Source organism: Argiope bruennichi, chromosome 1 (genome assembly GCF_947563725.1).
Source record: "Argiope bruennichi chromosome 1, qqArgBrue1.1, whole genome shotgun sequence".
Lineage (NCBI taxonomy): Eukaryota > Metazoa > Arthropoda > Arachnida > Araneae > Araneidae > Argiope > Argiope bruennichi.
In genome coordinates this window covers 28,890,729-28,911,941 of record NC_079151.1, presented here as the reverse complement: position 1 = coordinate 28,911,941, position 21,213 = coordinate 28,890,729, and the positions used below count along the sequence as shown (strand labels likewise).

Sequence of the window (21,213 nt, the reverse complement as noted above, 5' to 3'; positions counted from 1 at the left end):
AGTGACAAAGATTTGAAAGTGAATTAATTAATACTAGTAAGCCGAAATGCGATTTCAAAACTACCAAATTTCTTGAATTCTTAAAAATATTGGTTACTATTTTCTTAGATTTACGAGCATAAATTGGCAATATTTTCAAAAAAAAAAAAAAAAAATCATAACTTGTGAAAATAAGCAAATTAAGCTTTAAATTATTTTTGTTTCAATTCTTGATTCAATATGGATTTTTATTTCGATTTCACGCTAAGCAGCCTCAGTTACCAATTTAAAAAATGCAAACTTTAACAAAAGATATGCCGTAGAATAAAGTGAGATTATTTGAGAATATATCATGTTTTTTGCGTACAGATGCTGGCTATCAACTAAAGGCAATAGTTTCTCGGGCGTCTACCGATTAATATCGTCGATACGAGCTACTAATTTTCACCGTAATATGTAGAGGTATATGTGTCAAAAAAAATCGAAATGACTCATTTTTACCAAACATGAAACTCCTCCCCTCATTTTGCGGCATTTACAAGAGATTATATCTGAAAGTAATACTGTTTTTATTTACAAACTAAATTCAACAAGCGTTATTAATAACGTTTTAATATTAGCAGCAATGGATTTCGGCATTTTGGGGCCCTAGTGGCCCCTCTTTAATAATTTCTTCTCTCTTCTTTTAATAATTAATTACTTTATTTTCCTATTTCAACACTTTTTAACTCAACAACATGTTAATGATATACTTTTTTTTATTTTAGTTACTTTGTGAAGATATATATGGTTTTGTTGATTAATTTTTAATATATATATCATAACTGAAGTAAAAAAATTCTGAAAATAATTATCTATTAGTTACTGATTTCTTCATTTACATATAAAACCATTTAATTATTATGATAAATAAGAAATAACTTCAAAAGATAAAAGATCAAAAATTATTTTTATAGGACCTTCAAATGGCCTGACATTGATCAAATTATATAACCATGTACTGAATTATTAGTATGCTAATATATTATAAAATGTTATTATTTATACTTTAATCAGTAATCTTAATACCTCAATGTATACACATTGTACAATATTAATATTTTATTATTCAAATTTTTTTTCATTTCTTACAAATTTCACTTTTGAAGTTTAATGATATATTTTGATCGTACTGCTTGCTGCTCCCTTTGGTCCAGCTTCCTAGGCAACTGCCTATTCTGCCTACTCAAAATTATGCCGCTGAATATTAGACAGATACATGTTGTTTTCTACTCATTATCATAATACATATTTTCTTATCGATTGATAATTGTGTTATCTATGAATTTAATTTGAAATCTGAACAAGGTTTTTTTTTTTTTTTTTTTTTGGCATTACAAAAAGTTCAGTCTTAGCAGTGATATAGATGTAATCGCACAATTATCTCTTTAGAACATTTTTTCTTAATAAATGTATTACTGCTGTTCTTCTAATTGGCTAAAATGCGCAACTTCATTTTGATAAGATCTCATACACTTCCAATTCTGTAACCGCGCCTTGGAACCCTGCGATTCAACAAGGGCTGCACAATCACTGATTCATAATTTATTGTCTCTCGCTCACTAGATAATTGAGCACAGAATATTACATTGCAGTACTTAGATCACGGATGTTTGAGATCTCAGTTCTGTTACATGAACAGTTTCGATTCAGATACGAGCTATTATAGAAATTGTTAAATGAAACCTTAATGCATGTGTATTATAGTGATTGAAACAATGATTTCATTCTGAATAGACAGACGATTGTTTATACAATGAATGATTCAAAAGGTGTTTCGGCTTATTTTCAAACAAAATGGTCTTGGCGTTCTGTTGAGAATCGAGTTTCTTTCTGTGGAAATAGGGACCTCCATTACTATTTTCTGTTTCATTTGAAAGACATCAAGATAGTGTGACTATGAATAAATCAAATATATCGATCAAAAATTTAATGGTAAATATAACAGCTGATTACCAAAGCTTACATAATCATTTTTTTTAAATTGAATTATAAATTGTTTTAGTAAAAATATTGCAGAAAATAAATTATAACGAAGTTCCATTTCGGTTACTACAACTTTGACCTGTTAATTTTCCACTTTTAATTTCTTTTGATAAAATTTCGACAACATTAAATTTAATTTATTTAAAAATTGAAAGATATCGTATAATGGTTTCATTTACGCTATTGCAACATTGAAGAGTTATTATGAATTGATAATAATTTTGTATTTGGAAGTTTGATATAATCCATTTCCTCTCTTAATGTTTACAATCATTTTTCTTAATTCCCAACATATCCTTTATTAATGGAGTGGTTGAATAATCAGTTGAATCTGCATTATTAAATATCACTGGGAATTAATTTGGAATTTGAATACTATACACTATCATGGATTCCATTTATAGAACGAAAACATACAATTTCAGTTTCGATATCGAAACAAAGAAAATACGTAAGAAAAAAACTAATCACTGTTTTTATTTTATAACATAATGAGAATTAACTGTCATAATTATTGTCAAAAACTTAATCATTTTATAGATCTCAATCGTTACTAAGCCAATAATTATATTGAGAATTATAGGTTTTTAAGATTTCTCTATTGATGATAAAAAGGCAAAATATAAATATTGTATTTAGTTAAATTACAAAAATTTAATAAATTACTAAAAATTTAGTTCTATTAAATCTCAAATATTTCTAATTGCTGTTCTTTCAATACGTGCTTATATGATGATTTTGATACAAAGGATCGGTGGTGTTTTTAAAAATAAATGGGCGACAAATAAAGAATTAGTTAAAGATTATAGCACATCGGTGAATTTACCAAGCGGATATTTTAGAGAAAGAGAAAAATCTGAACAAAAGATTTCAATAATGTTCAAAAACATCCAGTAAAACTTCTTGAATATTCCTTTCAAAATTAAGTTGTTTGTGCATAGTAATTGTGCTTTAACTATGTGCATTTGATAAGTAATCAATTATAATTTATAGTACAGAGCAGGAAAGCTTTTACTTTTCTTTTGGATATCATTATGTTATTCTGATTCCTTGCGCTTTTTAAATCGCGAGCCCTACAGAACTTAATCGTGGAAATTGTATCCTATTTTCCATCGTATATAATTATAGAGTACAGCAAATTTTGCTTTAAACTTCATACTGTAGAGATGAAAATGGAAATTTTATGTCAGACAGGATTGTCTCATCAGATGTAGCATATCAAATGATCGTGATATCAGAACTATTTTTTTTCCCTTCACTTTCAGAATGAGAGGAAAAAAGAACCGAGCGTTTATGATTATGTTTTTGTGATTTTTGACGTTTTAATGCTTTATTATGAATGGCAACCAGACGTCTTTATCCTCTTGTCTGTTTATTTTGATAGTTAATGCTCGTCCTAAATTTTCAGTGTATATATCCTAACTGTAAATTAAACCATTTAAAAGATTAAATTCTTGTGTGGTCCGTCAGTCTAGAATCCAAAATACATTTGGATACTCCTATCCAAATGTATTTTGGACATTTTTCTTTTGACGGATTAATTCTAAAATTTTATAAAAGCGTTGCACTGGGTTGAAAAGTTGCTCCCAGCAATCGCAGATGTTGAAAAGATTGATTAACTAGTAATAATAGTAACTTTTGAAGGCTTGAGCAATTGCTGGGAGTTACTGAAATCCCACTCAGAAGAGGAGCAAGCCATGATTGTTTACAACGCAGAGAAGAAATGGGGTGTAGCCGATAAAATTTAGGCTATGAACCGACATCAAGCAACAAGACTCAATAAATGATTCCCGTTAAAATCTAGAAAAATTGTTCCTTTGTAATCTATTGAACATTAATTTTGAGGAGTGTTTTCGACAATATAACATTTGGTCTGATATAGCGCTTTCCAAAAGATGTAAAGAAACATTTACAAAACTCGACAAGAACATTCGTAAAACCGTTAGCAATAAAGTGCCTGGTAATATTTCTTTTATAAAAATGATTTCATTATTAAAAAAAATCGTGTTATAACAAAGATTGTTTAAACTTCACCACATTTGATGAATTCTCAGTGGTTATCCCATTTCAAATGAAATTTTTACAGCATGTTTTTCTTTTAAGGATTAGAAGAAAATTACAAGGGGGAGCAGCAAAATGTTAGCATTCAGGAAGGAAAATAACTTATAGCTAAGGACCACCATAATATATACATAAATGAATATGATAACTGAAAAGTGGGAAGAAATAAGTAAATAATAATAGGTGGGTCATAAAACCAATATTGTAGTTTTCTGTCAAATTTCTAATGGAATCTATCCAAAGGGAAATCTATTTGTGTGCATGCAGATATAAGTAAAATTTATTGAAATTCTCTGCCATTTTTTTTTTTTTTTTTGCATATTCTCTAATAAAGGAGAATCTCTTCCCCACTCCTTCATAAACTGTTAACCTTGGGTAAGGCCATAAATGCCATGACAGCTCAAATTTTTATTTTCAGAACCCTACGCAAGGGAGTTGCATTCTTCGTAATTTAGTACTGGAAATCGGTGGTTGTGAATTGATTACATGCCATTTAAAGAATAATAGTTGCGAAATATTACATCATGAATATAATGCGCCATTAATGGTTGGCATACATTTAATACACAAGTATCAGAAAATCAAATATGTATTTAGATTACTTTTTCCTTGAGACACTGCAACCAAAATTTGAAATAGAACTACAGTTTTAGACACAAAATCACATACCAATTATCATTTACTTTAAATCTCTGTCTTCCTTCAAAACTCAGAAAATATAGAAAAAAAGAGAAATATATATAAAAAAAAACCTTCTCGGTTTCGACCCTCGAACTGAAGACCTGCAAAACTGAGGGACACACCCTGCCGAACTAGCCACCAAGTCTTGTAACCCGAATGCGTCTGAAGGGTCTAAGATTCTCATGAGGACTATCCAATAAGAGTTTTAAATATTGTGTCAAATTTATATGTACGTGATTGCACAGACCGAAAGATGGTCAATCACTTGAACGATTTGCTTCGAAACTTGATATGAATCTATATTTTTAGATGCTAAACATCTGCCGTACATTTTATTTATATAGCTCTTTACGTTTTGCAATTATCGTGTTCACTTGTACCGGAACTGCTTGACTAACAAATTTCATCTGAATGGATTTCGTTTAAATTTTGACAGAAATCTACACATTTGGAGTTAAAACCATACAGTCGCTTTAATCCATTAAGTTTATAGCGTTTTTAAGTTACCGGATTCACAGGCAAACTTATTTTCCAAAAATGTGTTTTTCGGACTGAAAGGGATCTGAAACTTGGATATTCATCGAAATCTGAATTTTGGATTTTTTTTTATTGCAGTTTTTTTTTTTTTTTTTTTTTTTGTATAGATTGTCTTATAAAAGGAAAGAAAATTCGTCAAACTTCGTTGGACAAATTTTGATGTAATATTTCAGCACCAAAATGATAGACTTGTTTCGAATTTTGAGTCGGATTTGTTGCCGAGACAATGAACTGTCCTAATGCCTATTCACGTGTACTTAAGACATGTGCACAGAATAATTCAAAAACTCAATAAATAAGATAATTAAATTTGTGTAGTGAACATTTGTGTTAAAATAATTTAATTTTAAATGACTAATTTTTGGATAAAAATGACTTAAGGATTTAATTAATGGAAATCGGTGCGTACTGACACAAAAAAATATACGATTTTGTTCAAGCAGCAAAAAGTTAAAGGCATTAACACATTAAAATATGGGAGTATACCAGAAAATCAAAGGGGGGGGATGACTTCATTGAATATTTGAAAGAAATTTCAGAATATTTTTTCTTTTAACATTTGTTCCCTTTGACGAATATTTGACTAGCGAAGAATATTGTCTGTGTTCAGTTTCAATCTAATCTCTTATGTAAATTAAAGTCTTTTTAATTAATAAGACTCATTAAATTAATAATTTAATTGTTATGCCTCTTATTTAAATATATAGTTTAACAAATAAATTTGTAAACTTTAAATTGTGATAGCCGAGTTAATTTAATCGTTTTCCATTCGCTATGTTTATTGTGTATATGAACTTTTCTAATTGAGTGAAGTTAAATGACGTCATGGCCACGTGAAAAATACAATTTGCCGCGTGATGTAATTAATATTTTCTTCCGCCGTGCTGATAACTTCATTTTTAAAGCAGGGTACACAAACCTTTGGAGGGCGCAATGTGGACATCGGAGAGTTTGACCTCATGTCAATCTCAATTTGATGTCTAATATTAAAATAATGTGCCGCATTTTACATGTATTCTGAAATAGTTGGAATGAAACATAACAATAAAATTAAATTTCAGATACAATCTTTCAGCTTATCGGATATATTATTTTCAATTTTAGAGCGTTTTCTTAATAACTGCCTCAAAAATTGAATGAACTAAAATAAAAAATTAAAATTCCATTATGACATTGAAAAAAGGACAAATTTTATTCATTTGCTTTTAATTGAAGAAAAAGATGATCTGTAATCGATATTATCAATTATCGATTTAATTTATCTATAAAAACGAAAAACGATTTAATTTTATTGCAGCAATGGAAAGAACTGTTGAAAATTATACATAAAATTATTTTAAAAAGTGTCAAAATTAAATATTGCTTTGTGCGACAGCTGAAAAATTAGCATTAAAAATTAAGATTTTTTTTTTAATTCTATAAAAATGTACAATTTTTTTTTTTTTTTTTGCGGATTTTTTATTTCGGAATTATCGAAAAAAGTATTAAAATTCCTTTTTTATTTTTTATTAATTTTAATTCTGTTTAAAATTTCTGAAAGTGATTATGAGGTGCACGTAACTATCCTTCCAATCCTTTGCCAAATTTCGTAGATTTGAGACCAGATGTTTGACCAATACATTATTAGTAGAGATTGTAAAAATCTCTTTCTATTAACTTCATTTTGATAAAAATTTAGTTTGAGACAAACTGAATAAATATAGTATGTATCATAACGAACTTTTTATGTTTCAGGTAAATGATGATAACGAACAAATGTATCCAGTTACGACTCCTGGAAAATCTGAACAAGGTAAGATTGATACCTGTAAGTAGCCAGTCAGTTTTTTTGTATAATTTGGATCATTTATATTTTTTTTATCTATATTTCTATACCTCTTCTCCATGATTAATAATTTGAAACCTTGTCTAGACTTTTCTTAGAAATTCTGTTTTTTCAGTTTCTTTTTTCAGATGACTGGAAGTTGTGTTTATACATATAAATAGTACTTATTCCCGTTAAGCTTATATTAAACTTGTTGATACGCAAGGAGTTTTTTTTTTTCAAGAGTCTAAAAAATATGTGCTTTTAAAAATTCTGTAATTACACAGTTATTAAATTCTTGTTGTTTATGAAACAAAAACAATGTTTCCTCTTCCAAATAATGGATCTGTATAAAATAAAACTAAAAAAAATGGTATTTAATTTATATTTCAACTAATAAATATAAACAGTATTCTTTTTTATTTTTAAAACACTCCATTTCATTAAATATTAAGAGAAAGCATGTTGAAGTTTGTTTGCTACATATACATGCTTTTTTCTGAAATTATTGTTGCTTGATCATTCTTATTTTCATAATTGAAATACTGGAATAAAGGTAATTCTTCATATGAATTTGCTCTACTGCGTATATTCCTATCAACATATTTAACTTCGAAATTACTTTTATTTTAATTCCTATTATATAAATTTTTTACTTTTGATTACACATTCTGATTCTAGTAGTTCCAATTTCGTATCAATTTAAATAAATTAAAAGAAGGATGACAAAATTTCTGGACATATATTAATCCTATTAGGCCAAAAGATAAATTTTGATATCTGAATTAAGTTATATTTAACATAGGATTTTCTTTAAAAAATTAAATTTACTATAGTAATCAGTAAGATAAACGTAAATTAAAAATTTAAGAGCACTATCTTTGTAGAAAACACTACTATAAACCGGGTTAATTTTCTTTCAGATGCTGCTGTAAATGCAGACGCATAAAATTTGCATTTTAGTTCTATCTGTTCCTGATATAGCTCTGTCCATTTTGTTTGATATGTTCTAACCCTCTAGTCATTATTTTAACTAATTCTAGCTCATTGATATTCCAAATGTCGTTTAGCACTGCTAATTTTGAATATATTTTATTTATTTACTGGTAATTACTTTTTGTTGAAGTTGAAGCTAAAAGCAGAAAGGCCCCGTTTCTTATCTAAACAAGTCAAAGTATTTGATAAAACCATTAGTTAAACATCCTTTAAGCACTTAGCTAGTTTTGTTTTCTTATGCTGAACCTTGAGTTAACTCTATGTTCTTGTCAGCCTTAATGAAGCACTTGACCATTTGAAACCCTTCTTATCTGTGAATATGTTCCATCATTTTTCTTATTCATCTTAATGCTAATTTTTTTTTAGATTTTATAGTGAGATCAGGTTTTTATTTCGGTGGATTAGAAATCATAAAACTATGTTAAAAAATTTCTTTTTACTTATAAAACTAATTTTAATATACATGTGATGAAATTATTAAATATAATTTAAACTTAATTAATTCCCTAATTTTTATTTTAAATTAGCCCATATTAACTTTATTCTAAATTGATCTCTTATTTCCTGATCTAATTCCCACTTCTAGAAAAGTGATTATATCTGCATGTTCTCGTGCGACGAGCGAAGGGATAAAGATCTCTAATACTCACGCATACTTTTCAAAGATGCCAAAGATTCCCTTTCCTAAGTCTATACGTGTCAAAGAATACCCTATTAAAATCTCACAGTAAACTCACTGAAGGAGAAAATTTCTGCGACTTCGCTCTGTAAGCGATGTAAACAGATGTCAATTTCTCATTCCCTTTTTTTTCCCTAAGTATGCCTCACGTCATGAAATAAATCGAAGTTAAAATTTCAAAATTCTTTTTGGCCACGTTTCTGCAATATTATGCTTGAAAATAACTACACATTTATATATATATATATATATTTATTTTAGACAGGTTTTTAATTCTTTTTAAAATATATTATTTCTGTATTAAGGTGCTTTTGGGGTTATTAAATTTTTAATGTAATAATCCGATAATGATCTAATTCACAGATCCATAAAATTCAGAATAATTTTGTACTGCTATTCTTTCAGATCGTAATATGTTTAGAAATGAATTTAGTATTCACGATGCAGCTTTTATAATTTCTAGAAATGTCAGCCATTTCTGCTTTTATTGAAATAACTTCGTTCGTATTTGATTTAAGCATTTGATTTTAGTATATAGTTTTACAATAAATGAATTGTGATAGTTCCGTTTCGGGGTAAACTGCATTTAATACAGAGAGAGTTGTCTCGGATATGATTTCCATAACTTTTAACAAAATTGTCTCTGACAAAATCATATTTATGGAGACGGTTGAAGTTTTCGAGTAGGAAAAAACACACATATATTGGGGAAACATCTCTGCATAATATCAAAATTGAACAAAATAAGTATTTACTTTCTCAAATATAAAGTACGTAAAGAGAAAATTGTCAAAGAACTGGGACTCGAGACTTTTACGATTCTACATCTTTCAGACTTTCCTGAGTCCGAGAAACACATTTATGGATTTATGCCCTCTTCCTTGAACATAATTACTCAGAAACGCTGCGAGCTAGACAGATGAAATTTCATATCCGGTCTTTATGCAAAATTTATAGACTTCTGTTAAGATCATTCAAGGGGAACGTTTATTTTGCCCGTTTTTCCAAATGCAAATGAACTACATAAATACAAAACCAAAGAACCGGAAAGATGAAATTTGATTTAAAGTCAGAGGGCGCTTGTGTTAGATATTGAACCAAAACGGTAAGCTTCTGTCGATTCGCATGCATATGAACGCAGTGGTTCGGAAACGCCACGATTTTGAAAAATGAAATGAGGTAATATGATTTTATTGTTAAAATTTTAACTCTATGTTAAATTTTGATTTAAATCCTTAAAAACAAACCCATACAAAATGCATACTCGGCTTTCCTCCCTATATCACGAAGTACGAAACGATCATGTGTGGTACTCTGAAGATAAAAATTGAGTCATCGAAGTGTGTAGGGCTTTACCTAAAGTCCCTAGTTTATTTGCTGAAGGAGTAAGCATAACGCCTTTATTAAGAAAATGTGAGGAAGTTTCGGAGAGCTCATTTATGCTGTTTTTTTATTGCGATTGAACATAAATACAAAACCAAAAAATTCTTTAAAGTAGATATATTTTTTACTAAAATGTTTCCTTTCATTTGACTTCTACAGTATGTTAGATGGCTTTGGATATGAACAAATTCCTTTAAATATTTGCAATGTTAATATGACAAATATTTTGGTTTTAGAAGCTGAATTATTGTGTATATTTTTTTTATTTGGTGTATTTTGGTTATGATTATATTTATCTAAGTCCTTTGTGTTATAGTAATTTTTTTCAGTTTGGTAAATTTATTATTTACTAACCACTAAGAATGAATTTTCAATATCGAATTTTGGATCACTATCATGTTAGAAAAGTAAGCGTGACTCAGTGATAGCTTACGTGTACAGTAAAGGAACATTTTATTTTATAAACATAAATACATATGCAGATTCGTGTTTTAATTAATCTCAACATTAAAATGAAATACTTCTTCGAGCCATACTAGATTTCGCTACAGAGAATAGAAGGAAATAGCATCACTTCCACTCGTTTTCAAATTGTCATATTTATTCGTGAGTCATAGACTCATTGTTATCCAATGGGATGATTATCCCTGAAGCTTTCTCGAATACTCCCGAAAGATGACATTCCCCTCCTTTCACCTGCATAAGAATTGTTGTTCATTAAAAGCTGTGAATGCAACAAGTACTCAGATTTTTATTTTTAGATCCTCATATTTTTAGATGTGAGCATTTTATGTTTCGTAGTACAATAAAGAAAACGGAATATATATTTAGGACGCCTTCATTCCGATTGCAATTTGATAGAAATCTGAAAATTTGGGGTTAAAATCACTTTTCCAAATTTCATTCATCTAGTTTAAATCGTTTGTGAATAATCTCGTTCTCAGGCAGAGTATATAATTTCAGAAATATGTTTCTCGAGCTGAGGATGGTCTGAAACGTGGAGTCTCACCAAAATATCGAGTTTAAATTTTGTGATAATTTCACTAATTTCTGTTGGTATACTTTGAATTCAAGAAAGTAAAACAGTAGTATTCAGGTGACGAAAATGCAAACACTATTTCAATGGAAATGGTTTTCAACGTTAAAAATGTGAGCATTAACCCATCACCACTGAATTTGTTGAGTGCTTCCAACTAATGAAGAATATTTTCTGAGAATAGCATGATGTTTCTGCAGCTCTTTTATTTTGAAACATTTCGAGATAAATAGTGTTTAGATATTTCGAAATTATCTAACCTGACTTATAAAAATGACATAATAACAACCTCGAGTGAGACGGGAAAGAATTTTTCATTGATCCGATCGAACACGCCTAAAAGAAAATAAAAGTAATAGTATCAACCTTTATCAACTCTTTTCGTTTCTCTCGTAAGAAAAAGCTACTTGTTAATTTTGTTTCTTTACACAGAGTCTGTCAATTTTTATTTCTATTTCAAACTTGATTTCATATAAAAAGAAATTCAGTGGAGATAGTTTGGCGGCATAACTACCATTTATGAATGGTCTCAGCGCCAAGTTTCGCTACAGAAGTAACATAATTATTGTGTTTTGCGGACTAACTTCATTTTTATCGTGATAAAAAAACAACTATGTATAAAAAAAAGATCAGCATCTAGAAAAAGCGGCGGCTGTCACTACCACCTGAAGCACGTGGAGTGTCGAGGAAAAGACCTGTCCATCCATGGCATGACGCGTCATCCATTCGGCTCTGTCCCTCTGTCAAGACATATGAAAGAATAAAAATCGAGTGGGATTGTAAAAAGGCTTCGCATACGTCAATGCCAACGTAATTATGACCGATGGAGATATCTAAATTATAATAATCTCTTTCTATAAAATGACAAACGCGACATTTCAGTGCCTTAAAAAGAGAGGGAATAGTTTGTGATAAATGTTTAAAAGATGGCAATCGTATTGATGGATATTTCATTTTTTCGAGGTATCAGATTTGTGATGAACATAACATAGTACTTAATTTTTTTTAATCATTTTAGTGAATAAGCGATGTGAAACGGAGTATTATTATCAAAAATATGATAAAAATCGAGCTAAATTGCTTTTTCATACTACTTTGATATTAATATTTTTTTTCTACTGCGGAATTAATACTTTATCAAGAAACATAAGTTGTAGATTTCTCTATTGCCTGCAAGCATTTCAGACGCAGACCGGTCAGATTTAAAATGTTATGGATTCTGGTCAATCTCGTTTGGCGCCTGAAATACCTTTTAGCAAATTCCAGCCGGGAAAGGAAATGGAATGTTCTCATTGAGATAAAAAAAAATGTGAAATTTATTTAAAATTATTAGGAGATCATTAGATCAATATATTTATCAAGCTTTTTAAAAAATCTGAACTGAAAATTCTAATTAATTGAAGTAATTCAATTATTTTTACTTTTTTATGTACGGTGGAAAAATATTGTAAAAAAACAAACAGATTTTTGCCAGAAAACCAGATTTTGGTGAATTTCCATGTTTCTGACTTATTTCAAATCAGTTTTGAATAACGTCTGTAAAACATTTTATAATGATTTTCCTGGCAAATTTGTAAAACGTGAAAATAACCAACGAGTGTGTTCTCTTTTAAATACAAGACATTGTACTCATAATTATTCAAAAAGGTAGGCAGCTAAACGAATGAAATTTAGTTTTTATATCAAAATTGTCTATGTAATAATTTTTTGATGAAATCCTTCTACTTTATGTTAATTTACGTATTCATTCTATGTTAATGCAATTATTCAAAAGATAAAACAATAATAATAATATAATTTAGTGTATAATTGCTTATATTTGCCTAACCTGTCTGTATGTATGTTGAAATGTCAGTCTGTAAGTACTTTAATAAGGGAATAAGATAGCTCTGCAACTCAGAAAGCTTAGTAAATAATATTTTGTATTTGGTTTCTTACCGTAACATTTTGGATCTAAGCTGAATTTTGAATCCAACTGACGATGAAGTAAAGATCCATATTAAATACACAGTTTCTTCACTTACTACGAAATTAAATCTAAAATGCGGTGTATTGAAAGGAAAACACACTCGTTTTTTTTTTCCCATTTTACAATTTTGTTAGGAGAATCATTATTAATTCAGATATATTTAAAGTTTATCCTTTTTAAATGAAAAACTTGTTAAGTCAAGTATAACCGGAAAATCGCGTGCGGTCTTTTAACATTTTTTTCGAAATAATGCCATTTCCGAAACGGAATTGCGTCAGATTTTACAGTTTTGATTAGCAGATACGAAAACAATCTTATTTATAAATTCCTTGACTGTCATGCTCGTCAATCATTTGTGTATCGAATTATCCCATTCTTGAATGCATAAATTGAAATTAACGCATTTTGATGCAGAAATTATGTGAAATAAATATTTTACATCTTTTTTTAACTCATAAATGAGCTTAAAAAACAAATACATTGTTACTATATTTAAAATGATATTTTAAGGAAAATGAATAACCAGAAAGAAAAGAACAATACAAAGAAGCTATTGTTCAGACTCTGATTCGGAAACTCTCCACGCTTTTACGCATACGTCAAAAGTTTATTTTTACAAAAAAAAAAGTGGTGAGAGGAAAGATAAAAGGATATGTTTACATTTAGAAATTGAGTGAATTCAGATTATTTGCGGAATTAAGGGGGCGTAATAACTGTTCATGTTTCTGCATATCACTCCTTAGCGAAGCACAATCGTCAAATAGTGCTAGCCTAGGGATCCCTAAGCGAACAATATTTCAGATTAGTAAAGATATATAAAAACAAATGAATTAGTCATTACAATATTCTAAATTTTGCTTTTTCTGAAGTTTCACCTCAAAAGTACTGATAAACTGGATGTGAATTTGGTCAGTTCGGCTTAAAAACTATAATAGTGAATTTGTATGAGAAGCAGTTAATTAATAATGGAAAAGTAAACTAGAAGTTAAATAAAACGCTGTTGCAGCATTTTGTATAATGCATCTTGGAATATGTGCAGTTGGGTTTTTAAACTATGATTCTTAACTTCAAGTACGGTCGTGAGGAAATTTATTAGGCTTACGGAATCTCTCACCTAATTTTTTTTTTGTTGTTGTTGTTTAAGTTCTTCGTTTATTAGTAAAATTAGCATGGAAAAATTTTTTGAACTGATATTTCATTTTTTTATTTATTGTATAAACATTTTTTCTGAATATGGAATATTTTATCCATCCGAAAAATACTTATCAGTGAAATGGATTTAAGAAGAATCGATAACTCTAAATTTTTTACGATTTATGAAAAATTGTCTTAAACATCGTCTAAAAGATACAATAACAGCTAAAAGCCTATGCTAATTGCTTGGCTTTATAAAATAAATTTTGTTCATACTTATTTGTTGATTTTGCAAAAATTTATTAGTCTTCTCTGCCACTCATTTATTTTCAGTATTCTGATATCTGAGAAAGAATTCGATTTTATCTATTAAATGAATATTTAACAAGTTGGAACATCTTTCTGAATAGCTTTCCGAATCTAATCTCACAAATGATGCTGCCATTTTTAATATCAAAATTCTGAAATTTTTATTCGCGCTTTGATTTTCGCAGTGATTTGTTTGACATAATTGAAAAATAAGAATTCTAATCTGGAATGTATGTAAGAAATCTGGAATATTTTTTGTTTCCTTCATATTTAATGGAAATTCATTTCTTAGACGGAAGTGAATATGATAATTTTTTAATAAATATGCAAGAAAACTAGACTTCTTAGAAAAATTCTCTGCCTCTCTAGGCGATATTTTTAATTTTTATAGTGATGTATAAAATAAAAACGCTATTTTTATCACTTGTTTTTCTTCTCCAGTTTAAATTTAGATTTTAAAATATTCTATCACAGTAGAAAAGGAATAATTCATCATGGAATTTTATTACTTATTCACTATTAAAATGCTGGATTCTCATTTTGGAAGCGGAAAATCTTAATAAATGTGAGTGAATTATTCTTCTTCTGAAGTAGGCATGGAATTCTAAATGGAGATTAGAAATGTACAAAAAAAGAATAAAAAAATGATTTTAAAAATGAGTTTGAATATAATATTAATTCTTTTTTTATATATCTATGTGTGCAAGCGTATGTGTTTCTTTTTGCCAGAACACTCATCGTGTATTAAAACTTCTGAATATTGATTTTTTTTTTATAGATTTCTGTTAGAAATAATGTTAACTTAAAATTTATAATGCCTATAATATAAGATTTGATTAGCCAACAAAAAATCAGAAGTTATTTAACCAGATTGAGAGAAATAATTATTTATCGCAAATTAAAGATCTTTTAGTATCATTAATTTTATTCCATTGGTCAATATCACTTTCAGATCTTACTAATTGATGATTTTCTTTAAACTTTGTACTGATACATTTTTCTACATTCTGTAAAAGAAACTATAAATGGATTGGACGGGTTTTTTTTGTGTATCTGTGTGTGTGGCAGAACTTGGTAAACACACTCCAAAAATTTGCGATATTACATCACCTACCACCCCATTCTTGCGCCATTGTTGTCTGCTCTTAATATTTTAGTGGCCTTGAACTTGGTACTTAGTAGCAATTCAGAAACGCGGACTTTAATCCTCTGTCATACTCAGAACTTTTTTTTAAATTAAATTGAGGAGATCGTTTTTTAGTTCCATAAATTTCTAGAATAGTCCATTTCTTTCTGCCATAAAATCATGAATAGCAATTTTATGATTGAGATTAAAGTGTATTAAAAAGCGAAATATGTATTTAGTTTTACAAAGAAGATTCTCATTTACTGATTCAATGAATGCAATATGTATGTATGATTTTTTTTGTATCATGGCATACACGACTATAACTTTTCTATTTTGATAAAATTATTTATTACCTACAATTGAATTGTTTTTAATTAAAGATGAGTACAAACGAAGGTATTTCTTCTTTTTTTCTAACAAAGAAATAAATTTCATTGCTTTGAGTTCTGTTAATTAGTGCTTTTTTATTTTATATCACTGTGTTTTTTATAATATTTATTTTTTTATTATTTTATTATTTATTTATATGCTTATTTCATTTTATGTTGGAAAACATTTTAGTATGGTTTTACAAATCTCGCATGTATTTATTTGCAAAAATTGTGATATGATTTTATAAATCTTGCATGTATTTTGTTGAAAAAATTTCCAATTCATAGTATACCTGATTCATCAAAATTATAAAATAGATATTTTATTCATCAGAATAGTTAGGATCATGCCTGAAATGCCTTTGATAATTCCGATATTTTCATAGATTATAAGAAGATTTTTTTTTTATTTTAGATATTTTTCTATAAAAAAAAGTATTAATAAGCTAGAAATATAATGTTTTGCTTCCGGTTTTACTCTTGTAAAAATGCTACATATTCTTGCTTAGAATTTGGCGACATTATATATTTTATAACATATTTTTTTTTTTTTTTTGCTCATGTATACAACATTATTGAATATTATAATTCCTTTCATGAAACTTTCTTATTATTGTTATCCTATCAATCATTTCACTCAAAATATAATTTTCCGAAAAAAAAAAATACTTTTTGAGCTTTTATTCGAAATTTAAATCAGAGAAAAAAAATTGTTTAAGTAATAATGAAAATTCAGGCATGAATATTGTTAGAAAATTTTGTACTAACCGCTAATTTAGTAGCAGATGACTGAGTCAGCAAAAAATACATTCAGCCTTAATGATGAATCTGCGTAATTAATCCACTTTTTTCATTTAGGCCATTCATTGAGCTCCATATAAGTCATTTACTTTGTTTCAAAACGCAATTGGGTTGAAGCTCCCTTTTTTGTCCAAACGATTCGAGGCCAACCTTTGAAGTCTTACCGCACAGACGAGTTGTCTTTATGATTTAGAGTTATCATCAGTTATCCCAGCGCGCGCCCCAAACCTGACTACAGGTCCCTTTCCAACATTTTAGAAAAGGAAGTATTATCTTTGACGTCCTTAAATAAATAATGAAAAAGTAAAACTGCAATTAACAAACCATTTTCTGTACGTGGGATTCTAAACGCCCACCTACCGCTGTGGAACACGCAAGAAACATTTATTTTATGCTTTGCTGGGTTTCTCATTTTGCTTCTTTTTTGTTTGATTTTGCTTTGCTTTTTTTTTTTTTTTTTTTTGCAGTAGTTTGATTTCATTTGTTTTTCAGGTCCACCCCCACTGATAATTCCACCTCCGCCGGGTCCAGGGCCTATAGGGATAGAAAGTAAGTCGAGGTGGTGGGATTTTTTTTTTTTTTTTGAATGAATGCTTTTTAAATGTTATCTTTATTTTATTACGCTTTGAGCTTATTTGTTTTGTTTTTATTTGTTTACCACTGTATTTTATTTTGTTGCAAAAATATTAAGAAAGATTATCTGTACAAAAGAAAACTATTTTTTTTTTTTTAAACTGAAAAGGCAGACATCTGTAAGAACTTTAAGAATCAATCATTCAAAAACAAACGAAAAAAATAATTTAAAAAAAGCTTAGAAATCAAACTGGATATTTTTGCTATGAAACTAGAATTAGTTGGTAGCATAAAGGTAGAAAAATAGAATTTATGATTAAAGTTCTGCAGTTGTTGGAGCATAATGTTGTAGTCCTGCAATTGTAGGATAAAATGATGGGTAAAAAGATGGAGCGAAAACACTGAAATTTCGAATTTCAAATTCTAAAGGGGTTAAAAATTGCACCTTTACATGAAAATTCAGGTGAAAATATAGAAAATTATAATTTTGAATTTTCAGTTCGCATTAATAGTGTAAAAATTTGAAAAAAAATGTCAAAAAAATATCCAAAATTTATTTTTACACTTAAGTTATACATGCTTATGATTTTGGGTTTCTAGCAGTGCTTCCTGATGACAGATAAATTTATTTAAAAACCATTTGCTACATTTTTAGTTTGCACTAAAAAAACTAAAATTTTAGAATTGGGAAGAAAAATGGAGGTTTCTACCGTTTTACAACCAGACATACTGCGGCGTTTCAAATTATAAAAGGCCATATGCCTGCAAAAATTTGTTAATGAGTGATTTTTATGCATTTTATTTTAATAAGATCACATCATTTTACAACTCTTTACCTATTAAACGTCTTTTTCTCTAACTACTACTGCTAACTAACTTCTAGGATGTGAATTTAATCCGAGTTTTATCCATAGCCGATCAATATATATATATATAAATAAATTACTTTTATATAGCCAAAAATGTTGTTTCTTAAATTCAAATTTTTGTTTTAAACAAAAATCGAGATTTTGGAATTTGAAAGCAAGTATTTCTTAACACAGCTATATCTTTTTCCTTTCCTCGCGCCTTTTCTTCAAACTCTTATGTCTACTTTGACGTACCTTTAAACAATTAGGATGTTAGAAAATTTTAAAAAATCACCTCGGATTGAATTTTATCTCACTGAAATGATGTCAAATTTGACATCTTTAAATAAATAAACATTGTTAAACTTATCCTAATTGGTTGGATATGGTTTGGGTGCAATCAAATTGCATCACTTCCTCGAGAACTCTGAAACACTTCATAAAAAATTGTTAAATAAGCAATGAACTGTAAATTAATGTATAATTATAAAAATGTATAAAATTAGTAACGATTTATCCATGAAGATAACCTTTTGTAATTTAAAACGCCACTGAACGTCTGGTTGTAAATCGATGAAAACTGCAATTTTTCACATAAAGTCTTTATTTTATTCGAATTCAAAATGTCGAACGTTGGTTTTTAATATAATTTTCCTATTATCAGATCAACTTAGCGTTAAGATAAATTTTGGCTTCTTTTGCTATTTTTTCCAACCTTTTAGTCCTCTATGCAAACTGAAGATTTAAAGTATAATTTTTCTTCTGATTATTAGATGCAAGGACTGAATTTTTGAGCTTATTAGAATTTAATATTAAAAAAAACGGGTTTTTTTTCGTTCATTTTTAGTAGGTTAAAACAACAGCTACCACGTGCTTAGTAAGTCACCCTTCATTAAGAAACTCATTTGTCAGTGAAAAACTGCAGTGAGACCATTTCTAATTTGAGCATAGAACTTGAGTTCAAAAAGAAATATCCCTTACTATTTTAAAAATTATGGATCCCTGTCTGACAACTAGTCTCCTAAAAAGAAGAAAACATAATGATATTTGTAACTATTATTTACTCATTTTTTTTCGTACGCTACAAATTGCCCCACAATCTGCAGAAATATTTGAAGGTTTAAATACTCTCTGATGCTAATACTTTCTAGTGTCATATAAAGAAAATAAGGTTTTGTTTCTGTGTTTCGGAATCTTTCTATTTTCATTCGATTAAAGTTTATTGTATTTAAAAGTCGTTGCTTTACTTGCATCTTAATCACCTGGAATAATAATATTCTTTTCGTAATCTAAAATCTACATTGAACACTTTATATGAGGGCGCGATTTTATACTTTTTTTTAACGTGTTGCGAACGAACCCAGTTGGCTAGTTCAATTTAATGGTATGAGAATTTCTAATGATAGAACAAAATAAATAAATATATTATAATAGAATAAATAAAATAAAACAAATTTCTTCTAAGTCACAGAATGGAAATCATTGTTGTCTATCACGCAAATAAGATTACAGGCTACCGCCTGCAAAGTGATAATACAGGTTATATTGTTTGAATAAAATCTGTATCTGTGCATTTATTTTCATATGAACAGAGAAAAGAAATTTGTTTATAAAATTTGAAATACACCTCATATCGATCGAGGCAACTTTCAAATTCAACCCTTTATTGAAGATTGATTTTTAAGACCATTTTCCTTCACAGCTTTGTTCCAACTAATAAAATGGACTCAAAATTATTCTTTTACAAGAATTATTAGCATATATAACTCCATAAATATTCAATTTTATATCAACTTTGATGACTCTAGATCGACAAAATGCTTAAATGGAAAAAAAATCTACCCTTTATAACAATTTAAAAAATAAAGGGTCGATTCAGAGTTCAGAAATTTTTTTTTAAATATTTATTCACAAGTAAATGATAATAGATAATTCACACGTGAATGATAATGCAGTGAGCAGAAAAAAAAAATATGGAAATGAAATTAGATTTTATCCTTTTTATCATGAACCCAGAATTGATTATTAGCTTAATTTACAACTTAAACCACCTAGTAGTTTTACAGTTGATATGAAGAATATGCTACATAGAATAAGACACTGGTCACTGAAATTCGTTTACATTTTCATTCGTTATTCATTTTGCCCTGTTCTTCTCAAGAATTCAGCTGTCAGACGAACACACGTGCTTTGTTACCTCATTAAGCAACATTTATGTTGTTCATACTCTGTCATACCATCAAAAATCCTTTGTGATATGACAGACCAACAGAAAGGTATAGGGAAAAAGTTTATTCTTAATCTGACAACTGATTCCTTGAATGAAGGGCGGGGAAGACATTTTTTCTGAGCAATAGATTTTCTAGACTTCCAAATCAGAAAAGCAGTCATTCCAAGCAGAAAAGCATGAATTTTACAAGCAGTGATAAATTAAGGTGTTAAATGTTGAACTAAGAATGTTGATTTTTCTGTATTAGAGAAAAAAAATATTATTTAGACTTACACAAAATTCTTTAAGAAGTGAGCCTATGTTTCTTTATATTTCTGTTTGTCCAGTTGGTAACAATTTATTTGCAGTTCAAGGCTCTCTTCAAAATGGATATCAGCTATCTGATTTTTAAATTTATATTTAATTTATTTATTTATGTTGAGAAACGGTTTTGTGAATCAATATGTAAATTATTATACTAATGAAATGTTAAATTATAAACTTATAGATTCTGTATATTAAATTCTGAATATACTGTAAACCAAGCGTATGCTTAATTTTTCTGTGTGGAAAACTAGACAGAGCATTTGAGCGGCTGTTGTTTTTCACTTAACTGCTTCTAAGGCTAATTGAAATATATATACCACCAAATTCGTCAATTTTTAACTATCCATCTCTAAATAAGTACA

The 21,213-nt window shown here is 28.5% G+C and overlaps 1 protein-coding gene across 7 annotated transcripts in view; it reads left to right on the top strand.

The window, feature by feature from the left end:
* LOC129961458 (collagen alpha-1(XV) chain-like) overlaps nt 1-21,213 on the top strand; it is a 320,304-nt gene that overhangs the window by 240,856 nt on the left and 58,235 nt on the right. For 4 of the 7 annotated variants that reach the window (XM_056074996.1, XM_056075039.1, XM_056075055.1 and 1 more), the window contains 2 exons: nt 7,018-7,090; nt 17,387-17,443. In XM_056074996.1, the coding sequence (XP_055930971.1) occupies nt 7,018-7,090; nt 17,387-17,443 (130 nt within the window). The remainder of the gene's footprint in view (nt 1-7,017; nt 7,091-17,386; nt 17,444-21,213) is intronic. The other 3 variants (XM_056075032.1, XM_056075071.1, XM_056075047.1) reach the window with 2 other exon arrangements.